The sequence below is a fragment of the Salmo salar genome, chromosome ssa06, assembly GCF_905237065.1.
Source record: "Salmo salar chromosome ssa06, Ssal_v3.1, whole genome shotgun sequence".
Taxonomy (NCBI): domain Eukaryota; kingdom Metazoa; phylum Chordata; class Actinopteri; order Salmoniformes; family Salmonidae; genus Salmo; species Salmo salar.
The window spans coordinates 57051897-57077803 of NC_059447.1; the positions used below are offsets into that span (position 1 = coordinate 57051897).

Here is a 25907-nt window from a genome sequence, read left to right on the forward strand (position 1 = left end):
TGGGTAATTGGGACGAGGTTGTGTGAGGAAACGGAGGAAGAGGAATACAAAACAGAGAGGAGAGGGAGCAGAACAGCTGCAACACTTACAGGTGGTTTCGATGCCCTTCAGTGGCTCTTCGCTGGTCTCCCCTCCGGTCACAGAGAAGACGTTGATCCCATACTCAGTCAGAGGGGTCAGCTTGGTCAGGACCACAGTGGTGACCGCCCCATCGACAATCATCTGAGGAGTGCAAAAGGAACACGGTCGTTATGCAGGAAACCCCACCTCAAAATCCAAGTATAACAGGAGGATGATCCAAAAAGCTGAGCAGAAAATAAACAGCAACCTCAGGTCACCCCTACGTGACGTAGTCTGGCCAGTAGTTTCAAATTCGTCATGGGATTATATTGGAATTACAGCAGGTCAAAAGCAAATGTTCCAACTAATATGGCACACATTTAGGAAACCCAAAACAAAACTAACATCTTCTCGCACACATACTCTCTCTTCAAAATTTCAGAGGTCTATCCAAGATAACGGAGCGCATATCATCAAATTCAAAGTGAAATCTGATTTATTTGTGTGAAGAAGCTTTTTGGTGTCCAATGCAAGCATTTGAAATGAGGGAGAATGGATGGATAGCCAAGAATCCATTTCTAGCAGGAGAAGTTATGTAACAAGTCTAAAATACAGGCCTATCTCAAACCTCCCCTTCAACACATGGCCTCTCATTATCTTTCCGAACCCTTCCAGTCAGGCTTCCGGGCTATGCATTGCACTGAAACTGCCTTGGTAAAGGTAGTGAACAACCTCCTCTGTGCTGCTGATGCTGTCAACGTCTTCATCCTTATCCTCCTGGGCCTGTCTGCAGCATTTGATACTGTCTGCCATTAACTGACCGCATGAAGAGGTTTCTTGGAGTTTCCGGAACACTCCTTGCCTAGTTCCACTCCTATCTATCTGATAGACAACAGTTTGTCTACCTTGGCAACTGCAGGTCTGCCCCAGCCCCTGTATCACAAGGTGTCCCACAAGGCTCAGTGTTAGGTCCATTGCTGTTTAGTATTTACATGTTACCCCTTGGCCAGATCCTCCGTCAATTTGAACTCAGATTTCACTGTTATGCAGATGACACACGAATCCACATCCACACAAACCCCACTCCACTATGTCACCCCTCTCTGTTGTAGACTGTCTCCGTGAATTGAAAACTTGCATGACCAATAACTTTTTTAAACTCAAACGATGACAAAAACAGAGATAATGCTCATGGGCCCCAACTCCCTCATCAAGAAACTGGGTCAACTCAACATGACAATCGACGGCTGCATCATCCACTCCAACAACACAGTCAGGAACCTTGGTGTTACATTTGACCCCACTCTGTAAGTTGAACCCCACGTCCAGAACATCACCCTTCTTCCACCTCCAAAACATCTTACAACTCAGACCCTCTCTCACTGACCCCAATGCTGAAACCAATGCTGAAACCCTCATTCACACCTTTGTTTTATCACACTTGGACTACTGTGTTCGCCATTCTCTATGGACTCCCCGCTAAAACACTGGATAGACTTCAACATATTCCAAATTCAGCTGCACGAGTCCTCACACACATCAGACCTTGAGACCACATCACCCCCACCCTCATCAAACTCCATTGGCTCCCAGTTCAAAATAGGTCCCTCCTTAAATTGCTCATGCTCACCTACAAAGCACTCACTTCCGCACCCCTACACTCCCACCTGTTCACTGCGCTCCTCTGACACTAGCCTCCTCACCATCCCTCGCACCAGGCTCCGCTCCATGTGAGACCGGGCTTTAGCAGTTCAGCCCCCCCAACTCTGGAACTCCCTCCCTCTCCATGTCAGAACCTCACAATCCATACACATATTGAAATCCACACTAAAGACACACCTCTTCACACGGGCTTACCCGCATTCTCTGTTGTTTTAGCTTTTATCCTCGGTCTAGTTCATTTGCCTGGTTAATCTGTTATCATGTTTAGTGTACTCCATGGTTAGTCTGTCCTCACGTTTAGTGTACTTTTATTTACTTATTGCTTTTTATCCTGCTGATTTTCTTGTATATGTAACGTGTCTTTGGGAGTTGAGAAAAGTGCTTAAAATAAAAGGTATTATTAAACTGACTGGGTCTGGTCTTAGGTTGAGGCCTATTGGAAAGTCTTTGGTCTCGCTTTCAGACAGGGCTCACTAGAACCACCCAAACCCTGACGAGGGCCAATGAAAGCAAAGCATGGAATAGATCCATTCCTGTATTTCTAATGACATAAATGACAGACGGTTAAGTGAAACTGAATGCAGGTCTGCCTCAGCCACCGTTGTCCACTTCTCAAGGGTGAGAAGAGAGCCAAATGAATCAGATCAACGCGATGAAATGGATTGAGGATGACAACTATGGATAAAAGCAAACAATTCACTGTGGATAACACTTGGATAACCGTGGAATCTCCTGTTAGGCAGCATAGAAGGCAGTTCCTCCTTCAGAAACTCCTGGATAAACAGAGTGAAATGAGACCACTGCCAAAGTGACCCTGACCACCTCTGGCAAGACGAACCATAGAGGTCTGAGAGAGGAATTCAGAACAAAAGGAATAATACAGACAATTCTCTGTTATACAATCATCTGCATATTTATTTGGAGAGTGAAGCAAAACATTTAGTTTGGTTCTATTCTCCAGCATTTTGGATTTCAATCAAATGTTTCATATTAGGCGACAGTACAGAAAGTCACCTTTTATTTGAGGGTATTTTCAAACATATATGTTTTACTGTTTCGAAATTAATGCACTTTATGTATCTAGTCCCTGAACACTTCTAGTCTCTGAACACTTCTACATTAATGTGGATGCTACCATGATTACGGATACTGATGAATGAATCGTGAATAATGATGAGTGAGAAAGTTACAGAGGCACAAAGATCATACCAACCAAGACATGCTAACTTCTCACCATTACCAATAAAAGGGGAGGTTATAATATTTTTTGAGGGGTATGATATTTACGTCTCTGTAACATTCTCACTACACTGATACTGATAGACTTCATATGTATATACTGTATTCTAGTCATGGCTCATCCTATATAACTAGTGCCAAACAGAACCTTTTCTATTCATATACTGTCTATACACACCATTCACATACATACAGCGGTTGACTTGGACTGAAATATGTGCCGGTACTCATGTTTGGTACTGTTTATATTTAGGTGGAGGAGCTCAACAATACTTTTGAGCTAATATTTTATAGGAGCAGCAGGAGCTCAGGCAGTAGAAAATTTGAAGCTGATTTCCAGCAATTCTATCCATTTTGACATGGGGTTTTGTACATGCGTATTTGAATACTGTATTCTCAACATAGCTCTATCTATTATTTCTACTACTGTACATTGCATTTTAGTTCAATTGTTTATACACACCGCATATTTATTTATATACTGGATTCTTTACATAGATCACTCTAATATACAGTATCTAATGCTGTACATAACATTCTTAGTATATATTGTGTACATTCATCCGGTGTTTTTGCATATTGATTGCATTTGGATTACTGTTACAGAGCAATTTGGATATTAATTGGATTCGTTCCGACATTTCTTGATTTATTTATTCAATTTGTATTATTATTATTATTGTGTACTGTTTGACATTTTACTGCATTGTTAGCACTGGTAACATAAGCATTTCGCTGCACCCGCTACATCTGCTAAACGGTGTATGCGACCAATAAAGTTGGATTTGATTCGATTTTGAGTGTACTGTATCTAAACCAGGTGTGGGAGCTGTGAGAGCTGACGCTCTTCAGTTCAAATGCAGTAAACTTGGAGAGATGTGCTGAACTTGGTGAGGTAAGTGAGGTACAGTACTGCAGGCTTACCTGTTCGGTGATTCCTCCCACCACGGGCATGTAGTCGATGCGGAATTGTTCCACAGGACCTTCAGGCCCGGTCCAGGTAGCACGGAATGAGTGGTGGGTTACCTCGGAGGTCACCAGGTTAGTGGGCGGGTCTAGGCCCCCTGCACGAGAAGCGGGCGGGAATGTGAGCAAACACGTCAAATATTTCATGCACTATAACACTCTCACAAATCTGTCCCGAACACCTTAGCCTCATTGACACAGGGCTGTTGGAGCTGTTTTTATATATCAGACAAAAGTCTTCTTTAGGAAATAGTTTCCCTCCCCGTGTAGTAAATCACCATTGTGTTTCCTCCTAAATTTGATTTAAGGACAGGAGTGCGTCCAAAAAAAAAAAAAGTTTCCATCAAGTGGGTGGACCTTATTTAACATAAGTGAAGAAACTCAATTTATCAAGTGTGTGAGGCAACCTTCGAGACAAAATCCAAGTGTTGGCGTTCGATCTGTCTTTTTATTGGCTCGTCTCATGCTCTTATTGCTATTCTCTACCTTCTATGCTAATCCATTTATGCAACTGATGGGAGAGATCAGTACAGCCTGTTCTGGGTGACAGATTAAATAGCTTTTTAATGCCTGCTCTCTGCCATCTGTGCTGCTTTTGGCATCTTAGATTAGAAAGACCCCTAACTGCTGTACCAAGTACAATACACAGCTTGACTCAGGAGAATCATTTTACAATAGCAAAACTTTAAGTTGAGCATTGCTTCACAAATCCATGTTTCTCTCAGTGATTGGGAAAGAGTTAGATAATTAGAGAGAGAGAGAGCGAGCGAGAGAGAGAGAGAGAGATAGAGAGATGGCCTTACAGTACCTGGACCCTTCACACTGTTACAGAGGTTGATGGTGAGCTCATCCACTATGTCTAGCAGGAAGGAGAAATCATTCACATTGTACATGTGAATCTCATCTGGGTCTGAGGCAATGGATCTCAACTCATTCTCATCAGCGTTCTTCACACCTAAAAGTCACACAACACCACAATATTTACTTTTGTCCAAGCGTTGAAAACCTTCTCATTGTAAAATGTCTATTTTCACTTGACATGGTCACGACCTGATGATTAGCTGAACCATGACAGGTTTTGAGTTATACACAAGGAGGGCCACTCACCAATGGCGTAGAGCTCGATGTTCTCATCCCTCAGCACCTGGGAGTTGGTGATGATCTCGTCCTGCGACTTGCCGTCAGTAATGAGCACACCGATCTTGCGCGAGTCCTTACGCAGTCCCACATTGGTCTTGAAGTTGTTCGTGAGGATATAGTTCAAGGCCATACCTACAGAGAGACATTCGAGAGATTGTTTAGAGGCCCAGTGCAGTATGTATTTTATATGATTTCCACAAGTTGAAATAATACTGTGAAATTATGAAAATTATGATAATGCCATTTTAATGTAAGAGCTGTTTGAAAAGACTGTTTTGGTGGGACGGAGTTTTGGCCTTCCTGGTGACATCATCAGGCGGTAAATTAGTTAATAGACTAATAAGGAAGAGAGTTCCAAACCTCTCTGCCAATAACAGCTAGTTTTCAGTTTTCCCCTCCCCATTCAGACCACTCCCAGACAGTCCTAGAAAAATTATTGTTTGAGAAATTGCTCTTTGCTAAGAAGCTATTTTTGTTTCTTTTTTACCATTTTAATTTAAAACAATCACACTGGGTACTTAATTGTTAGCCCGAAATTATTTGATATTGAGATAAAAACATCTGCATTGGACTTTTATCATGATTAAGTTAAGTGAAGTTATTTTAAGTTAAGGTAAGTTAAGTTAGGTTCGGTTTATAATACAGATGACAGCTCTGAGTTATCCCTTCATTTGATGATACGTCACCTGTCATGGTGTTTCCCCCTTTGTAGGGCAGGTCAGCCACAGCTTTGAGCAGCCCATCACGGGTTGGGTGGGCATTCAGATGCCACTCAGTCTTGGGGTCTCCACTGTACTGAACCATACCTGGAGACACACACAACACAGCATGAGACTATACCTACCTCCAATCAAAGTGATTGTTCAGAATATAACATTGATTTTCAATTATGGCATCAAGTCCAGATAAAACTCAATTGAGTTGGGTGATGAACCTATGCCATCGTACACATTGCCAATGGGATTTGATCAAAAGAGAGATTACCGATCATGACTCTGTCAGGGCCGATGTCAAAGACACCAACGATGCGAGCGATGAAGGCGCGGATGGTTTTGAAGTTCAGACGGCCAATACTCCATGAGCCATCGACCAGCAGGATGATGTCAGCCTTGGCCTGGCTCTTACACTTGGCTTCTGTAAGGGGTGGAGGAGAGGGCCGTGAAAGGGAGGCCTGATACCATGGACACCCCTCGGATGGGACCACTTAGTACAGTCCATGTAGTGTGACAGTAGAGAGGATGTGTGTAGGAAGGGACGAGGAGAGGGGTGCCAAATAACAATAGAATAATAAAAAAAAAACGTTTCAGACAGGCAAAATACACACAGCAAATACAGACATCAACAAGCAGGAGGCAGAAAGGCATTACAAATATCACAATAACTATGCTAAAAAACTATACGTGCTATACAATAATGTTTCTACAATAAACTATCTATTGCTTCAACACGTTTTGCAGCAGTATTTTTCTCTTGCAGGGGGATCAACTATTTTCTTTCCCCTGGGGGTCCATCTTCTTTTTTTTCCTCTTTTTTTTCTGTGTATATCCAAAAGGCTTTTTGATGCCTGCAGCTCTTCGGGATGCTTGTGGGGTTTCTGTCGTTGGGTTTGTCCCCTGCCTCTGAACAACAAGAGCCACCAGCTCACAGACGACATACGAGAGACTCCTCACCCCGAGTCATTGCACATTCCTGCTGTGCTCACTACTCGACACCTGTGGGGGTGAAAGGGTGGTTGCTCGCTCGTCCTGCAGCCGAGCAAAAGGTCCCAGAGTCGTTCAGACACGGAGCTATGCAATCTGCCCACTGTATCTGCAATTGAAAACAGGTTAGAGGAGAAAACAAACATTTACCCACTTTTGTTACCGCAGCACGGAGAAACAGGTGCTTGACGATGTGTAGGGGATCGCCCCTCGTAAAATGTGTATCTGGTTATATATGGAAGCAGTTTGTTTGAGTTACACAACACGGGTAAACAAAAGGCTTGTAAGCTCAATGTAAGTCTATGAGACATTCCCCAACAAGACCACCTGTCATCAACTGAGACAGTAAGACACTGTAGAGGCGTCTTAACGACTTACGTCTGCTCATGGTGGACTGGAACGTCCCTAGCTCTGCTCTGATCGGTGCGGTGGGCAGTGTGTCACTGTGTGTCAGTGTGTCTGCTCCCCATTACTGAGAGGAATTTCGGGCCAAGGTCAGCAGCTCTCTTAGGGTCTTTTATGAGAAACATTTTCCTAGCCGCATTGAGCTCTGCTCCGCGGCAGCCCGGGTGCACTGCATACTCTCCTGGTTGTAAAACATCTCTAATTAAAAGCAGAGAAACTTATTTCCATTACTAACTTTTTTTTTGCGAAGTAAAAATGAGAAATATTAACTTTTGCATGTCAGGAACGATTAAGGAAGAAACAATATGGCTGCTGGGTCAAATGGGCACAGTGATGAGAAATATTTGTTTGTGGCAAAAGACACACAAACATGTTTGGCATGCTGAACGTTTGGAGTTGTGGGGGAGTGTAAGTCATCACACAGTGGCACTGCAAGAAAAAGGAGGTCAAGACATATCACCCATAATGAATTCATCCTAAAAATATCATAATGTCTTGCTTATCACCAGCGTGATAAATATCATATGTACCATATGAAATTTGGTACCCTGGTTCAGTTTCCTGGAGCGTTTGTGAGAATTCTACAGAATATGTTTTGCTTTCACGAGACCAGAAAAATTATTGTTTCATGTGCGATTAGCAAGACGAACATTCTCCATGACGTTAGCGAGCGAGCTTGTTTATTACGGGCAAAAAACTTCCACCCGACTCGCGCTGCCGCGTCACAGTACCTGGTACTCTGGTCCTGGATCTTGGACCCGCTACTCATGCAGGTCCAGGATTCGTTTCAGTCAGTGTTCGATTGCGTTTCGCACATGCTTTAAAACGCGATCAGGGTACCAAACACTCCAGGATCCGAATCATAGGGGGATTTTTGAAAGTGCCTTTAACATGATATGAGGCAGAAAAAAGGCCATTGGAGCCAAACAGCTATAAGTGATTAGTACTCATTAGAATTGATGGCAGTGTGATGTGGTGCTTTATTCCAATGTGTTTGTGATGTGGATTAGTTTAGACAGACACATAATTCCCTATAATGGGATGATTAGCGTCATACTGTAACTCACAGTGGGAAAGCCGTTCCTCTGCTCTACTAACGCGGATGGGAACAGAGATGGGCTGTGGCTGGGACACTGTGTGTCTGTGGTTTGGTCTGTGTGTCTATCTGAGTGGTTGTTCTATGGCTGCCTCCCATACGGCGCCCTATTCCCTATATAGTACACTGCTCTGGTCAAAGCTAGGAAATGAGGTGCCCTTTAGGATGCAACAAATGTCTGTTTGTCGGTTGTTGGTTACGTTATGGTATTGTAAGGTTTTACCGTTCCAAGGTTCCAATGGGACATCGGGTGCATCGGAGAGGGTAGTCTTCTCCTCTCCAGCCAGTGCAGCAGAATGGCCTCCATCAAACATTCCAAATACTGCTACAGAGTACTTGGTTCCGGCCCTGATGAGATGGAGAGATAAGATTCAAATGACTATCCTCAAAAGTAGTGCCAATGTCACAAGGCAGAAGACTTCCTGTCTGAGGTTATAACTTCCTGACTCTCACCTCAGCTCCTCTAACACCACAGTGTTGTCATATGGCCCAACCAGCAGCTCTCCCAGGTCGATATCATTGCCACTGGGGTGGAATGTGACCTTGTAGCCACGCACATCTCCAGGGGCTGCGTCCCAGGTGACTCTGAAGCTGGTCTTGCCAGGGTCTGAGGTCTTCAGGTTTCTGGGAGCTTTGTAAGGTGACACTACAAGGGGACAAACAGAGCAAACATATCAGTTCAAACTCATGAAGAAAGATCGTAACTTCATATTTGGCAAAGCTAGCCATTTTTCAATGAGATCAGCCAACCCACATTCCAGTCAGTTTCTCATTAGTCCATAATACAAGTCTTGAGTCCCAGCATGCGTCTCAAATGGCATCCTATGCCCTATATAGCGTACTACTTTTGACCAGAGCCATATGCACATCAACAGTAGTGCACTACAAAGGGAATATGGTGCTATTCCGGTGTCTAAGAACCTAATGTCATTCCATATGTTAGTAAGTGGTAAGATCTCGATCTCTCTCTCTCTCTCTCTCTCTCTCTCTCTCTCTCTCTCTCTCTCTCTCTCTCTCATATATATATATATTTTTAACTTTGTGTGTTAAAATATGTGTGTATTAACCAAGTCTCTGAGGTGTCCTTAGTGAAAGATACCTGCCCCACTCCCACAGTGTTTCCCACTGCACCTTACTGTCTCTCATCTCATGGAGTTGAATTATGGACCAACGTACGTGTCGTTCCTACTCCTTGCCTTGCTTTTCCTTCTCCCCGCTTGTAGATGGGGTGCACCGTGATGTCATAAGTGGTCATGGGCGTCAGTCGCTTCAGCACAGTGGAGGTGGAGGTGCCAGGAACCTTGGCGAACATCTCTTTGCCGCCATCGGTGGGTACGTACGTCACTCGGTAGTTGATGACTTTCCCCGGTGCCGCCATCCACGTTAACTTCATGCTTCGCTCGGTCTCATCGGACACAGTCAGAGCCTTCGCAGCAGCAGACACTGAGGACAGAGAGGAGGAGAATGTTCGATTCGTAGCGAGGATGTTGAGAAAAATCCCCAAATCTGTTTATCTTAAAGGCCCAGTGAAGTCAAAAACGTGATTTTGCTGTCTTTTAGATAGAGTTGAAGTCGGAAGTTTACATACAATTAGGTTGGAGTCATTAAAACTCATTTTTCAACCACTCCACAAATTTCTTGTTAACAAACTATAGTTTTGGCAAGTCGGTCAGTACATTTACTTTGTGCATGAACCAAGTAATTTTTACAACAATTGTTTACAGACAGATTATTTCACTTATAATTCACTGTATCACAATTCCCTTGGGAAGGAAGTTTACATACACCAAGTTGACTGTGCCTTTAAACAGCTTGGAAAATTCCAGAAAATAACGACCATCATTATGTTTGGAGGAAAAAGGGGGAGGCTTGCAAGCCGAAGAACACCATCCCAATCGTGAAGCACGGGGGTGGCAGCATCATGTTGTGGGGGTGCTTTGCTGCAGGAGGGACTGGTGCACTTCACAAAATAGATGGCGTCATGAGGAAGGAAAATTATGTGGATATTTTGAAGCAACATCTGAAGACACCAGTCAGGAAGCTAAAGCTTGGTCACAAATGGGTCTTCCAAATAAACAATGACCCCAAGCATACTTCCAAAGTTGTGGCAAAATGGCTTAAGGACAACAAAGTCAAGGTATTGGAGTGGCCATCACAAAGCCCTGACCTCAATCCTGTAGAACATTTGTGGGCAGAACTGAAAAAGCGTGTGCAAGCAAGGAGGCCTACAAAACTGATTCAGATACACCAGCTCTGTCAGGAGGAATGGGGCAAAAATTCACCCAACTTATTGTGGGAAGCTTGTGGAAGGCTACCCGAAACGTTTGACCCAAATGAAACAATTTAAAGGCAATGCTACCGAATACTAATTGAGTGTATGTGAACTTCTGACCCACTGGGAATGTGATGAAAGAAATAAAAGATGAAATAAATCATTCTCTCTACTATTATTCTGACATTTGACATTCTTAAAATAAAGTGGTGATCTTAACTGACCAAGACAGGGAATTTTTACTAGGATTAAATGTCAGAGAATTGTGAAAAACAGAGTTTAAATGTATTTGGCTAAGGTGCATGTAAACTTCCGACTTCAACTGTATATTTGCACACTATGAGGTAAGGAATAATAATGTGACATTTTTTTAATTATGATAATGCCCTTTTAGTGTAAGAGCTGTTTGAAAAGGCTGCCAGAAATTTCGGACTATTTTGGTGGTATGGAGTTTTGGCCTGCCTGGCGACATCACCAGGCGGTATAAGTCAATAGACCAATAATAAACAGAGTTTCAAACCTCTCTGCCAATAACAGCTAGTTTTCAGTTAATATATCCCTCCCATTAGGCTCATCCAATTAAGACCCTTCACTCAGGCCGCTACCAGACAGTCCTAGCAAAATTCTGGCTTGAGAAATTGCTCTTCGCTAAGAAGTTATTTTTGTTTATTTTTTACAATTTTAATTGAAAACAATCACAGTAAGGTACTTAAGTGTTACCCAGAAATGAATTGATATTTTGATAAAAACAGCTGTATTGGACCTTTAACTTTCTCTTTCCCCTATTGTGAATGAAGCTAAGCTCAATAGACCATGTAATAAGGTGCATTTGTTCCACCATTTCGGCACGGAAGAATAGTCAAACCAAAGGCAATCCTTCCAAACAGTTAATTATCCCAGGAAAAAAAGTCGGACCACTAGTTTTCATTCGTTCACTGGGAGGATTGTTATTGGTGGAAAAAACATGACCTCCAAATTCTCAATGTGTTGATTGACCTGAATGAACCTGTAACCCTGTTACCGGAGATCCATTGGTTCCGCTGTGCAAACGTAATGAGGTAAGCACGGATATGAAAGGTGAGGTCTCCTGAGAATGTCTCAAGGTTGTTTACTGTTCAAAATATGCTTGACTTGGCCTGCCAGAGTCAATAAACTAAATTACTTTCCATATCTACAAATGTCTAATCAAACCATCTCACTGGTTCCTCAAGTGTTTAAGGACATTTCCATCAATGTGATTTCCCATGTGTAGGATAGAGGGATGTTTGGTGGATTTGATAGTGTGTCTAAATACTGCTCCCACGCACCCTAACAGCAGTATACAGGACACATTACGCCATGTGCCAACAAATGCATAATTAAAAAAATAATAATCCCCTCCACAAAAGTGAGGTTATCTTAGATTCTAGAACACATAATGCATAATAACTGTCACCACCTCAGCTTTCCACTGCAAACCACAGCTTAAAAGGGAGTCTTAGAAATGACCTTTTTCCAAAATACCCGACACCAAGAGAAAAGAGTTCCAGAGAGTGAGGATGATGAGCACTGGAATGGAATATTTTCATATTTTATCAATTTGTTTTAAAAAAAAATCTCAATCTTGGCACTGGCATAGTGCTATTGTATGAAAATATATGTGATGGCCCAAGGAGAGTTTCAAACTGTTCTACAGATCTACAAAATGCTTCATGGATGCATCCAAACCGCCACAACTAACACCAGTTGAGTGACTCATTACTTTGGTAATCCTTAGCAGTGATGAGAGATTGACTGTGTCCCAAATGACACCCGATTCCTTACTTAGTGCAATACTTTTGACCAGAGCCATATGGGCCTTGGTCAAAAGTGTTGCACTATACGGGGAATAGGGTGCAATTTGGGATGCTGCCATTGTGTCCACCTCTGACGTCCAACACTGAGAGCTTTCCCTGGCCACAAACAGAATGAACGGAGGATAATGTGTACTAAGTCTTACCATCGGTGGTCTCCTGTCCAGTCAGTGGGTCCCCGTCTCCTCTGCCGTAGAAGGCCGCGACAGACACCTGGTAGAGGGTCTCGGGTGTCAGACCATCCAGGACAGTGTTGGTGACGTCTCCAGGGACCGTCTTCTCCCCTGACTCGTCACTGTACAACGACTTCCAGCGGATCCTGTACATCTTCACGTTTCCAGGGGCAGCCGTCCAAGACGCAGCAAAGCTGGTGTCCGTTACGTCGCTGGTGACAAGGTCCTTGGGGGAGCCCAGTTCTGAAATGAACACAAAGGAAAAGAGATCAGATTTCTGGGTGAGGATTTGGGAGAGGATACAGGATACAATGGTTGGTCAATGATAGTCAATGAACGTTCCAACACACTATATGGATAGGCCCTTATGCACTTCTCAGTAAAGGAAGAGAAAATGCTCAACTCTAAATCAACTTGCGTAAACAAGTAAAAAGGGTTCTTAGAACCATAAACATTATGCACTTTTGCAAACAACATAGAAATTCAGTGCCTTTGACAAATCCCCACAGCCCGGCTGTATCTAAGCATCCATTTTGTCTGACTGCATCTGGCCAATTGGACTACTCAAAATGGAAAGCATTGAAACCCGTGTCCAGAGGACAGAATAGTTGAACAGCTAGTCACATCTATAAAGACAAAAGAGCAGCAGAGATACCACATATCTATCTAGGATTACAAACATGCCTCTCACTGCGACTGGACCTGTGGCATATGGGCTGACTTATAGGAGACTCCCAATAAACTAAAGGACAACAGTGCACATCTGCTTCATATACTGGATGGATGGATGGAGAGAGTGATGGAGGGAGGGAGGACACTGACAGGAGCTATGGGTCTATGGGAGAGTATGGTCATGTTGTGGGTTCTCACCACTGTTCCTAAGTGACAAAACAGACAAGGGAAGCATGTTTGCCTTAACATATAGATTTGTTTCATTAAACAAGACCAAAACTAATTTCCTGTGCATATGGCTCATGTTACTGCGAAAAGACACATGGAGCTTATGCTGCACAGAGCCAGCAGTCTACAGGGACTATAGACATGACTGGGGTTTGTGAATGGCGGTGACAATCTGCATCTCCATTGTATATGTTACATTGGGCGCATTCGTTTTGCATCACTCTGTGCCACTGCCGGGTGGAGTTTGCTCCTAAGGGCGATAGCTCAACCGACCCAGGGAACCTGAGCGATGCAAAACAAACTCACCACATTGGTCATGAGTTGAATAGAGGTAAAACATTGCATAGTAGTACAAACTCTGTCTGTTTATGATAATAATGAAAAAGGTCTGGTCGAGTGATCTAACTCAACAATGTAACTACAATGTAACAGAGAGTGGCCATTAGACATACAACACTTCACTTTCTGCCAATGGACATATTGGGATTGTAATGGATAGTGCACTGCACAGTCAACTGATTATAGTGGACCACAGCCAGTATTACTCTCCAGATACAAGATGACATTTTCATGAATCATCAAAACCTGAGTTCGGTTCATAGTGTGGTGGATCCGAGACAGACTCTCTTAATCATTTTAGGATAGCCCAGTGCAGGACTAGTGGTGGATATTTACTGGTAAGACACGTGACCAATCTAACCATGGCACCACGAGTACACCGAGCAGATTCTGACTTAAACCATTACCTTTTGTCGTTTTCTCGTCTTACCACTGAAGCCAAACAAGCTAACCGATAAACGCAAACGTCCGGCGCCCCATCAAATCAACATGTGAACATGTGTCCTCTTTCATATTGAAAAACAAACATATGGAAGTACTGTTATACTTCAGGGGGGAAAGAAAGATTTTTATTTATTTTTTCTGACCAAAAATTGTACAGGGAGAGATGTTAACTTTAAGCATGTGTTTAATTTTATAGATCAACAAGTAAGCTGCGTCTGATTTCAGGAAAAGTCTTTCCAACTGCCACGCCAAAAAGAATCTATCAAACATAATATTCCTCTGAAGCAACCCATTCCAGTCCCGGCTAAAATCTAATTTCCTTCATTTTACTGGACATGTACTGCCTCAGTCCACATGGGCAGGCTCTCCGTCTCCACCACAGAGGCACAGCAGCAGCCACTGCCATTAGCTCTCACTTTCAATGTCTGGGAGGGAGTCTGGAGGTTTTCTAAATATCAAACCACAGGCGGCTCTCGCAGGGAATCTGGCGCTCGGCGACCCGGCCTGAAACCCACTCAACCCTATTATAAGGCAAAACTGAACAAAACCACAGTAAATTCAACTCTCTTTCTTTTAAACACTGCACTTGCAAGTTCTCTCTAAAGACTATCCACTATTTTGGCTCTGAATATTTTCTGAATAAACAACTATGTGATTTTACGGCTGCCTGCATAACATTGAATAACAATGTTAAGCCAATCAAATGAGTAAATTGTTGAAACGTAACAAAATATATACACTATTGTTCTGTTCTATTTTATCTGCACTCACTGTAACCTTCCAACACCAGGCAGAATTGATTTTGTTCAGGCCTTTGAAATTCTAAATGGCCTTGACATATCAAGCACGTTGCAATGTCCTACACTCAAGACAAAACTCTATCCAGCGGAGAAATCTGCCGTGCATTTGTATCCAGCACTGATACTAAGCCAAAAGGGCCTAAAAGTTCATTACCATAGTCAAAACAAGCTGTAGCTTAATGTTTGACGTTTGAACCTTGCTTTCATATTCTTTAGACCCTGGTCCAATAGAAGGGAGAGTGCAGGTCCTGAAGTGCAGTCTGCCCACTGCATGTTTGTCTTAACGACATCCTTGAGGGTCAGACAACAGCAGCTTGAATCCTTTATAAACTCTGACAAATGCCAGATAGGGGAGGGAGAAAACGTTCAGCTCACTGAGAGGGGGGATTCTAAGGTGGTATCTATCCTAAAGGAAGACAACCATATAACTCCAGAGCCTGAGTCCCAGTAAGAGTAAACCACCTCTTGACTTGGCCTGCAACTTCCTTTATGCTCGTTGTTGATTCAATTTCCATGCCTCGCTTTGGTTCTTTTTGATTCCCGGCACAGTCTTGGCTCCTAATCATCCCCACTCCCTGATGAAAGTGGATGGTGAGTGCTCAGTATGGAGGCGGCCAGCGTTAACACAGCTTTGAAGTATTTTCCCAGGTAACACTTTCCATACGCCTCCTCTGTCTTTAACATTCATTATCTCACCACATTTCCTTTTTCATTTGTTTTCTTACAATGATTCTGTCCTCCTCCTACCACATCGAAATATTAAATTAGTGGGGGAAAACGTACAGTGTGCTCCGTCAATTTACCGCCTCAGTGTGAGAATAAAAGGAATGTGAACTCCAAGTCAGAAGTCTTCCTTTTCCCCCAATTGGGACTGGAGCTCTGCTGGAGTGTGTTGCTGGCCAAACTGGATGCTCCACAGAAACGGCCACCCCCATCGACAAGCCTAGGGTACGGCCAAAATTGCACCCTACTTCCTATACAGTGCACAAGGGTGCCATTTGGGACGCAGGCCTGAGCAGGGCGAGGGTCCACTACCCCTTAAGGGCGTCCAGGCATAGGGCCTGACAAATAATCGCAACATGGACTCCCCTGGTCAACATTACTCCAAATCCCCACTACCTCACTGGGACCAACATTATTGGATTTCGCTCTGTTTATGAGGCCTTGCAGCTAGATACTGTACATATTCATCATTACAGTACGTGCTTTCTACAATATATCACTACGGTTCAGTTTTGTTTTAGGAATTCACAGAACATTGTTACAGTGGGAGAAATTCCAATACACCAAATCCACTGTTTTCAGTTGGGAATTGAAACATACCATAGGTTCTTCCCAGTGGTTGAGTCCCTAGCCTTCCAGTGGAGCCCAGCACAAAGTGATCAGTGTGTGTCGGCTTGGCGGCGTGAGTGAAAGCAGAGAGAGTCCCAGATGCTGTGTCAGCGAACTAACTAACTCAGAGACTCTGCGACTCCTCCACGTCCCTCAGGAGAGAAGAAAGTTAGCCAGCAGGGGCCCGGGACCTCCCCAGTCGGCCCAACCTCCATGACAGGCTCAGACACGTTCAAGGACCATGGCCCATTCCCAGTCACACCAAGTCAAGGTCCACTCAAATATGCACCATTGTCCAAAGCCTGGAGAAGGAAGGCTGGCTAACGTCAAGCTCTTGGTATTTTTTTTATGAATGTAAAAGGGAAGGATTTAGTGGAAAAGGCAAAAGGGATGAGATGTTCTCAGTTTAAGACTCCTCTTTTGCTCCTTCCTACTGCATTGCATGTGTGACTGTTGCCAAAACAGTCTAATATAGCCTAGTGGTTCTGCTTTATATAGCCTTCCCTGTAGCTCAGTTGGTAGAGCATGGTGTTTGCAACGCCAGGGTTGTGGGTTCGATTCCCACGGGGGGCCAGCACAGAAAATAAATAAAAAACATGTATGAAATGTATGCATTCACTAGTGTAAGTCGCTCTGGATAAGAGCGTCTGCTAAATGACTAAAATGTAAAAAAAATGTCAGCTCTGACGCTACTTCAAAGTCCATTCCATTGAAAATGGGCCACAGTGGCAGGTAAAGAACTAGGTGAGCACTACTGGGTCTGATACAGTAGCTGTGTTATTGTGGCAGCGATCTGGGGCAAACAGCTTGACCGCCAGCCAAAACACAAGCACACATGATCTCCAGCATCCAGAGGGATGGAGCTGAGCTGACTTAAACAGCTATTGGAAAACCAGATGGCTGACGCTGTCTCTCTCTCTCTCATTGCTGTCTGTCCAACCCAGTTGGTCCTAGGGATTCCCACAATGAAAAAGCTGAAATTCATCAGCTTCCTCTGCCCTTAGATTTAGCCTCACATTGAAGTTGTATACCATGTTTTTTTCAGGGCTACAAGTAGAACACAACATTTGGCATAAACGGTTGCATTCATGAGTTTTATTGACAAATGTCAATGAAAAATAAGGTCTGCCAAGCAAAAACCTGATACAAATTTATAAGAGTGCTAAAAGTAGAAGAAAGAAAAAATCTCAGTTGGAAATGAATATCCAGCTAGTCAGTAACAACTATGTGGAGTTTGTGACAGCAGCTACACTACCGGTCAAGAGTTTTAGAACACCTACTCATTCAAGGATTTTTCCTTATTTGTACTATTTTATAAATTGTAGAATGATAGTGAGGACATCAAAACTATGAAATAACACATATGGAATCATAAAGTAACCAAAAAAGTGTTGCAATGGACATTAGACAGGTGGAAATTTGTCCTTTGGTCTGGATTCCGAATTGGAGATTTTTGGTTCCAACCGCCGTGTCTTTGTGAGACGCGGTGTGGGTGAACGGATGATCTCTGCATGTGTATTTCCCACCATAAAGCATGGAGGAGGAGGTGTTATGTTGTGGGGGTGCTTTGCTGGTGACACCATCTGTGATTTATTTAGAATTCAACGCACACTTAACCAGCATGGCTACCACAGCATTCTGTAGTGATACGCCATCCCATCTGGTTTAGGCTTAGTGGGACTATAATTTGTTTTTCAACAGGACAATGACCCAACATACCTCTAGGCGGTGTAAGGGCTATTTTACCAAGAAGGAGAGGGATGGAGTGCTGCATCAGATGACCTGGCCTCCACAATCCCCCGACCTCAACCAAATTGAGATGGTTTGGGATGAGTCGGACCGCAGAGTGAAGGAAAAGCAGCAAACAAGTGCTCAGCATATTTGGGAACTTCTTCAAGACTGTTGACAAAGCATTCCAGGTGAAGCTGGTTGAGAGAATGCCAAGAGTATGCAACGCTGTCATCAAGGCAAAGTGTGGCGATTTGAAGAACACAGTCACGTGTGGCTCAGTTGGTAGAGCATGGTGTTTGCAACGCCAGGGTTGTGGGTTCGTTTCCCACGGGGGACCAGTACGGAGAAAAAAATGTATGAAATGTATGCATTCACTACTGTAAGTCGCTCTGGATAAGAGCGTCTGCTAAATGTAAATATATTTTGATTTGCTTAAGACTTTTTTGGTTACTACATTATTACATATGTGCTATTTCATAGTTTTGATGTCTTCACTATTATTCTACAATGTAGAAAACAGTAACAATAAAGAAAAACCCTTGAATGAGTAGGTGTTCTAAAACTGTTGACCGGTAGTGTATGTGAGCTTATTACAGTATTATAGACATTATGTCCTCAGATATCCTATGATCTTCTATGTAGACGAACCCCTTACCTTCTAACAACTTTTGTGTGGTTTGTGAACATTATATAGCAAAGCAGAGCGTATTCATGAAAGTTACAGCTTTTCATAGTGGGGTCATAATAGTTTGTAGTTCAAACCGTTCACTTTACATACATTTTTGTGAGAATAACTGTTTTTTTGGGATCCGTCCTTGTCTCACAAACACCACTCTAGCTGCACTCCAATTAAACAATTTTAGGAACTCTCTGCTTTACCTTCCAGTGTGGCTCCTTTCCCCTCCAGAGGGTCTCCTAGGCCAGAGGAGTAGCGTGCGCTGACCTCCAGATCGTACTCAGTGCCAGGCTGCAGGTTCTTCAGAAGGGTGTTGGTGTTCCCTCCCTTCACCGACACCTCCTTCTTCTCGCCCCCCGCCGACGGACGGAAATTGATACGGTACTGGAGGACGCGGCCCGGTGCCGCCGCCCACGAAAGCTTCATGGTGGACACGGTCTTGTCAAAGACCTGTAGGTCACGAGGAGATCCCAGCTCTGAGAGAGAAGAGGCGGGAAAAGCCACGCTGTCAATGAGGAGCCAATCAAAGTTGAAGTTGTTGTGTGTAGGCTATGGCATATGACCAATTAGCTGAGGTGTCCAATTTAGTCTGATTATAGTCTGTTATTAGACAAGACAGATTGGAAAGACCACAAGTCTTCATTAATGCAAATCTTAAGTCATATAATTACAGAAACCTTTTGATTTTTGGAAAGGTAAGCAGTGAATAGCACAATAAGGGCAACATTGTAAAGAAGATTGAGGAAAAAACACAAATCCATCTCTGAAACAGCTGGGTGGTGAATGCCAAAGAGGCACAGGCTGGGATACGTTCTACCCTTTGTAAGGCTCTGGAAGTAGACAGCTGCCTTATTTAAAGGAGCTGGAACGTCCGCGGGCACTAACTGCTCTGAGAGCTGATAATCACTGAGAAGAATGTGGTTGCCGTGGTGAATAAGAGTACATTTTTGTTTATTTCCCCTTGCTCCGTTGGCTCCGACGCTGTAAACTACAGCATTACTGGACACACAAACGCAAACACACCTCCGGTATGCATCGAAAAAATCCCCCCTTAGACTGCAACCCCTTTGTGATGCCTTCCCGCCAAAATATAATGACACAGTAATTTTGGGTGGAATATTAGCCCAGTAGAACATGAAGTTGAAAAAAATGTCAACTTTGTTGGAAACAAAAGGCAGGCATGTTCAGTTCACACCCCTGGAGGGATGGTATAAGGGAGTAGGATTCCTAGCCTCAGTCCCCAGCATGAAAGGTCTCAAATAGCTTTTCTATAGCATAATTGGCTAAGACGTTGTAAGGCAGAGGAGCCCTAGTTCGAGCACAGTGAGGGACAGGAATGTAAGCTATACTATTAAGCAAGCGCAGTGATGCCTGTTACATAAGCAGAGATTTAGTCACCTTCTTTGGTGGTGCCGTCGATCTTCATCTCAGCACCAGTGCCTGACTGGTACTCTGCAGCCACCATGACGCGGTACGTTGTCAAGGGGAAGAGCTCTGGCAGCACGATGGTGGTCTCATCGCCGACGGTGGCTGTCTCTAGTCTTGTGCTGTCACCCCTGACTGGTACATAGGTTAGACGGTACCGTACCACCGCCCCTGGCGCTGCCGCCCATGACACCCGGAAACTGTCTGTCGTTTCCTCTGAAACCCTCAGGTTACGCACTGGTCCTTGTTCTGCAACAAAGATGGTGGGATTAGAGGTCATAAGGAATTTAGAGGTTATACAAATATTCGAACAGAAGTTAAGGCATTGGCATCAAATTCTTTATCTGTTGGTATCTGTTGGTCTGATGGTACTGACCATCTAGTGTGGTCTCGAATCCATTCAGAGGGAAGCTGTCTCCTTCAGTGTACTGGGCAAAGACGTTGACCTCGTAGTGGGTGAGGGGCGTGAGGTGAGGCAGCAGAGTGGTGAGCGTGTCCCCGGGCAAGGATATGGACACAAAGTCCCCGTTGACGTCAGCAGCAGGTCTGAACTGGATCAGGTAGGACAGGACATTGAGGGCATCAGTCTCCCAAGTGGCTCTGAAGCTCCTGACAGCCACCTCAGAGAAAGTTAATGACCTCGGTGGGAGTAAGCCTGGAGGAGATGGCAGATGACTACGCGTTAGGTCACAACACTCAGGATGCGTCCCAAAAGGCACCTTATTCCCAGCCTCCCATTGGGCTCTGGTCAAAAGTAGTGCACTGTATAGGGAATCAAGTGCCATTTGGGATGGAGCCTCAATAACACTCAAACATCTCTATTCCATTAGTGAAAATCTCTGTATTGTTTTCTACAGTATGTGTACAGTTCTCTATGTTGTCATAATAGATTATTATATAAGGAATATATCATGAGTAATCAAACCTTGTGTGAGTTACGCAATACACTGGCCATGTAATGCAGAGCGACTAATATTTGGTATTGTATTTCCACATGCAAGTCATCTTACTGCCCTAAGAGAGCAAGAGTTTTTACATGTGTGTAACACATTGCTAAACAGAAGATGATAACTTTGGAAAAGAGTATTGTGACAGATGTAATTGCAAGCATATGTTGTATACACTCTTAGGATTTTCTCTTCTACTTCTCAGGTCATGGACCAACAAGTCCAAGGTAGAGGGGAGTCATTTTCTCAAGATTTATTCTCTCCGAATTGTCCAAATAGAAGCAGTTGATCAAAACTACATTGATTAATAAAGTGTAAAAAACATTTTAAAAAGGTGAACATTTTTGCCACAATTCATCAAATTACCCAAGTATACTGTATAGTATTTCAAAAGATGTTTATTTGCTCAAAATCAAGATATCAAAAACGTAAAAACGGACTAATGTTTCGGATGTAAGTTATACATCGGAAAACTGTGCTCCTTGCTTGCTGCCATATGGCGCTGTATGATACTGTGCCAGATGTTAGCTTCACACTTTACACACTGTTCGAATCTCATCACAAGCTACTTTGCAACTACTTAGCATGCTAGCTAACCTAACCTTAACACTAACCTTAACCCTTTACCCTAACCCCTAGCCTAGCAAAAAATTGGAATTTGTAACATATCATACGTTTTGAAAATTCATAACGTATTGTACGAATTGCAATTTGTAAAATATTGTATGAACTGCAATTCATAACATATCATACGAATTGTAATTTGTCACATGGATGATGGACTTCCACAAATGAATACATACCATACGAAACGTAACATATCATACGAATTGAAGTGCCACGGATTTACTTTTACTATGTAATTCAATGAATGCTAGCATTTATTTTTGTATTGCAAACATACTGTATCTAAGACACTTCCATTAACATCTTAGACTTTGGAAATACTGGGTGCTGGGCCATTATCTCCATTGAGAATCTATGGCATACACAAATGTCCCCCATATTTCTTGTTTGCAAGACATTCTATTTAGCTAAGAAATTCTTTTACTTACTGTAGCCTAGCGGTTTGGAGAGTTGGGCCAGTAACCGAAAGATCACTGGTTCAAATCCCAGAGCCGGCTAGGTGAAAAATATGTCGATGTGCACTTGAGCAAGGCACTTAATCCTAACTGCTCCAGGGACGCTATCAATAATGGCTGATCGCTGGCTTTGACTCTACTCTCAGAGGGTGTCTCAGGGGGAGTGGGATATGCAATTTCATGTGTGAAATACAACAAATGTAAGCACCCACCTAATTACTATTATTTTTAACCATTATCTTCACTTGAGTACAGTTGGCATGGGTTTACTGACTAACAAAAAGAACTACATCATGCAGATATAGAGAGGGTCCTACTCACTTTTCTTCTTGATGTTGAGGAGCTCCTGCTCAATCCTCAGGCAGATGGACTGGGTGAGCTCTTTGGAGATCCTCTGGAAGGCGTCAAAGTCCTCCACGGTGTACACATGGGTCTCCACAGGCTCGGTAGCAATGGCTTCCAGTTCAGACCTCACAGCGTCCTTCACGCCCACGGCAAAGATCTCCACGTCTGCTTTCTTCAGCTTGGTGGCCGGGTCCTTGAAGGAGTCGGACGACTTCCCGTCTGTGATGAGGATAGTGACGCGGGGGACGTTTGGCCGCGATCCTCGGTTGGTCAAGAAGATCTTCTCCCTGACATAGGTCATGGCCCTTCCGGTGTTGGTGGAACCGCCACGGTAGGGGAACGTCCGGACGGCATTGACCACAGCGCTCATGTCGTGGTGGGTGTTCAGGTAGAACTCAGTGTGAGCGTCCCTGCTGTACTGAACCAAGCTGATCTGAACCTTGTCCGGTCCGATGTCAAAGGAGTTCACCAGCACCTCCAGGAAAGCTCTGACTTTAGCGAAGTTGGACAGTCCGATACTGTATGAGCCGTCGACCAGAATGACAACGTCAGCTTGCACGTCTACTCCAAGAGAACATTCTAGAAGAGGACACAAAAACATCTGTCATGTAATGACAAAATCAGCCACTGGATGACTACAACAATGACTGACATACAGTATGACTTTAAGACATTGTTGTAGAGTATACACACCAACGGACACTTTGACTGGCTCAGTCTTCTCCATGGTCATGATGGGCTCACTGGGGGTCAGGCCCTTGAGGGCAAACAGGCTGATCTGGTACTCTGTGTCTGGAGACAGGCCCGTAACCATCACTGAGGTCTGGCTGGCGCCAACGTACAGCTCCTGGCGCTTGCTGCCGGCCATCATGGGGATCAGCTGGAGCTTGTAACCCGAGACATCACCAAAGGAACTGTCCCATGTCAATCTCATAGACTTGGAGGCCATCTCCATGACTCTAAGGTTTGATGCTGGTTCAATAACTGTAAATGAACAATCCCAACAAAGAAATCACGACAGGAATTTGTTAGGAAATGATCTTCCTCTCCCTAGCTGGAAAAGTTTTGATCAACCCCCATTAATTCATGCATCTCTAATAATTTCTTCAACGTTATCCATGCCAAAACCACTTCCAACATTTGAGTCGTAAAACTGCATTTTACCTTCCTCTCCGCTGACGAGCGAGTTGAGTTGATCGTCCACCCCCGAGCACACATGGGTAATGAGCTCTTTCTGCACATTTTTGATAAGGTCAAAGTTGAGAACATTATAGACGTGGGTCCTGTAGGGGGTTGAAGCCATTTGTTTTAGCTCGTCCTCATCTGCTCCTTTGATCCCTAAATTGGACAAAGAACAAAAAAGTGGTGTAAAATGTATATGGTCTCTTATAAAAACTAGGGAAAATGTTCCATATCACCATTGTAATTCTGATCTCCCAACAGTTTCAGAAGGTTTACTCATTCATAGTTAAAACCAATAAAGTCAAAATACTCCTTGTTAAAGTCAATGGCGGCACATGAAAATGATTACGAATGTAGGAATTAATTGCGGCATAGTTTCTCAGGTTCGAGAGCTTATACTGAATAAAACAAGTGATCTATAAAGATATGAAATGAAGCAAGATGTCTTTCCTTCTTTTCCACTTTTAAGAACAACCAGCTGGATTCACTATGGAATATATACATTTTTCAACAGGCCATGTCATAACTTCAGTTGGAAAGAATGACAACATGGTAAAAATGTGTGAAACACATTTCATACCATTCTAACTTGTAGGTTTCAGGATCCTTTACTTTGTGATATGAATAGGTCAATTTACTCTCATGACTATAGAATATATATAGACAGGATTAGCAGTATCAGTAAGACATAAACAGGGTTAGATGACAGAAAGGTAGCCTGTAGTCACATACCCAAGGTGAAGATCTCCACCCCCATGTTCTTAAGTTTCTTGGCGATGTTCTCCACAGGGTCTTGAGACTTCCCATCTGTGATAATCATGGCCACCTTGGGAAAGCCTTTCCTGGCACCGTTTGCCTCAGTAAATGTGTTTTTCAGCAAATAGTCCATGGCCTCACCTGTAACAAAGTGGCATGACGTCCCTTTCGGTTGTAACATTGTTCATTTGATTCACTCTACCAACCTCAAGAGAGTTGTTAATGACGAACTACGGCTTTGTCAGTTAGTATTATGTTATGATTGTGTATTGTATAGCCAGGTACTGTACACGGGATGGGTAAGTACCTGTCATGGTGTTGCCACCCTTGTAAGGCAGTGTGTTGATGGCTCTGAGGAGTTCAGCCCCATTTCACGTGCTGGTTGAGGTTAAACTCTGTCTTGGTATCAGTGCTGTACTGGACCACGCCCACCCTGGTCTTGTCCTCCCCAATCTCAAAGGCACCCGCCATGGCGGAGATGAAGTTACGGATGTATTTAAAGTCTCTTCCAGCGCTCCATGAACCATCAACCAGGAACACCAAATCTGTGACGGCACTGAATGAACACTCTGGGAGAGAAGGAGTGGTAGAGAGAAGGAGAGAAGAATGAAAATGAAAAAAAGTAGCATACACTGGAAAAAATGGGAGAGGCAAATTATTTGAGCTGAAGAGAAGCATGTCCTGTTTCCGTAGCTTTATAAGTCCCAGATAGCGATATCATTGACCAAAGAAAACAATGTGAAGAGTGCCATTGGGCAAAAATATACAGTGAACAATGAAAGTAGCCTCCAGGTGCAAACTTTGGTCCACCGTTTTAACATTATTGTATGAAGAAAACAAGGAAAACTACCCTCTTAACACTCATATACTAGACAGGAACTATGGAATATCAATTCATATTTCTTATTGGCAAATGCAAATGCTCAGAGAGGACCCTAAGGTGACTAAGAAAGAATGCAATAAAAATGTTGATGTTATTGCCATCCCTTTTGACAGAATACCATTGTCACTACCAAAAATCAGCACTGTATTCATCAGGCTCTTCATTAGACTTTTATTTGACAGGCTGGATGTCATTCACCATCCTCACTAGACCAGATACCGGGTTAGGGATAGTGGCATCAACAGTGCAGTCAAGAATAATCAGATTGATATAAGCCCAGCAGCCACATCCAGCTCAAATGTTTATACAAACTATTAGGGTGATACTTTGAGATATAAGCCCTCATAGTGGGTACAGTCTTTGGGAACACTACGAAAGGTACAGTGAAGGTACAGTGGGTGAATAGGGGGTTACCTGGAGGGTATTTTCCAGGTATGCCTTCTGGATAGAAATAAAGTCTGAGAGAGAGGTTTTCCCAAGTAGCAGTAAGCATGCATCATCTGGGGGGAGGCCACAGTGC

The 25907-nt window shown here is 43.5% G+C and overlaps 1 protein-coding gene across 1 annotated transcript in view; it reads right to left on the reverse strand.

Annotated features, from left to right (window-relative positions):
* Nucleotides 1-25907, reverse strand: part of LOC106607687 (collagen alpha-1(XII) chain) — a 93846-nt gene that overhangs the window by 57584 nt on the left and 10355 nt on the right. Inside the window, 19 exon segments of the mRNA XM_014204895.2 lie at nt 90-222; nt 3886-4025; nt 4736-4882; nt 5035-5199; nt 5754-5873; nt 6052-6201; nt 8492-8616; nt 8722-8914; nt 9445-9711; nt 12519-12788; nt 18971-19243; nt 20166-20441; nt 20569-20847; nt 22543-23145; nt 23260-23550; nt 23731-23904; nt 24481-24645; nt 24812-24872; nt 24874-25073. Coding sequence (XP_014060370.2) covers nt 90-222; nt 3886-4025; nt 4736-4882; nt 5035-5199; nt 5754-5873; nt 6052-6201; nt 8492-8616; nt 8722-8914; nt 9445-9711; nt 12519-12788; nt 18971-19243; nt 20166-20441; nt 20569-20847; nt 22543-23145; nt 23260-23550; nt 23731-23904; nt 24481-24645; nt 24812-24872; nt 24874-25073 — 4032 coding nt within the window.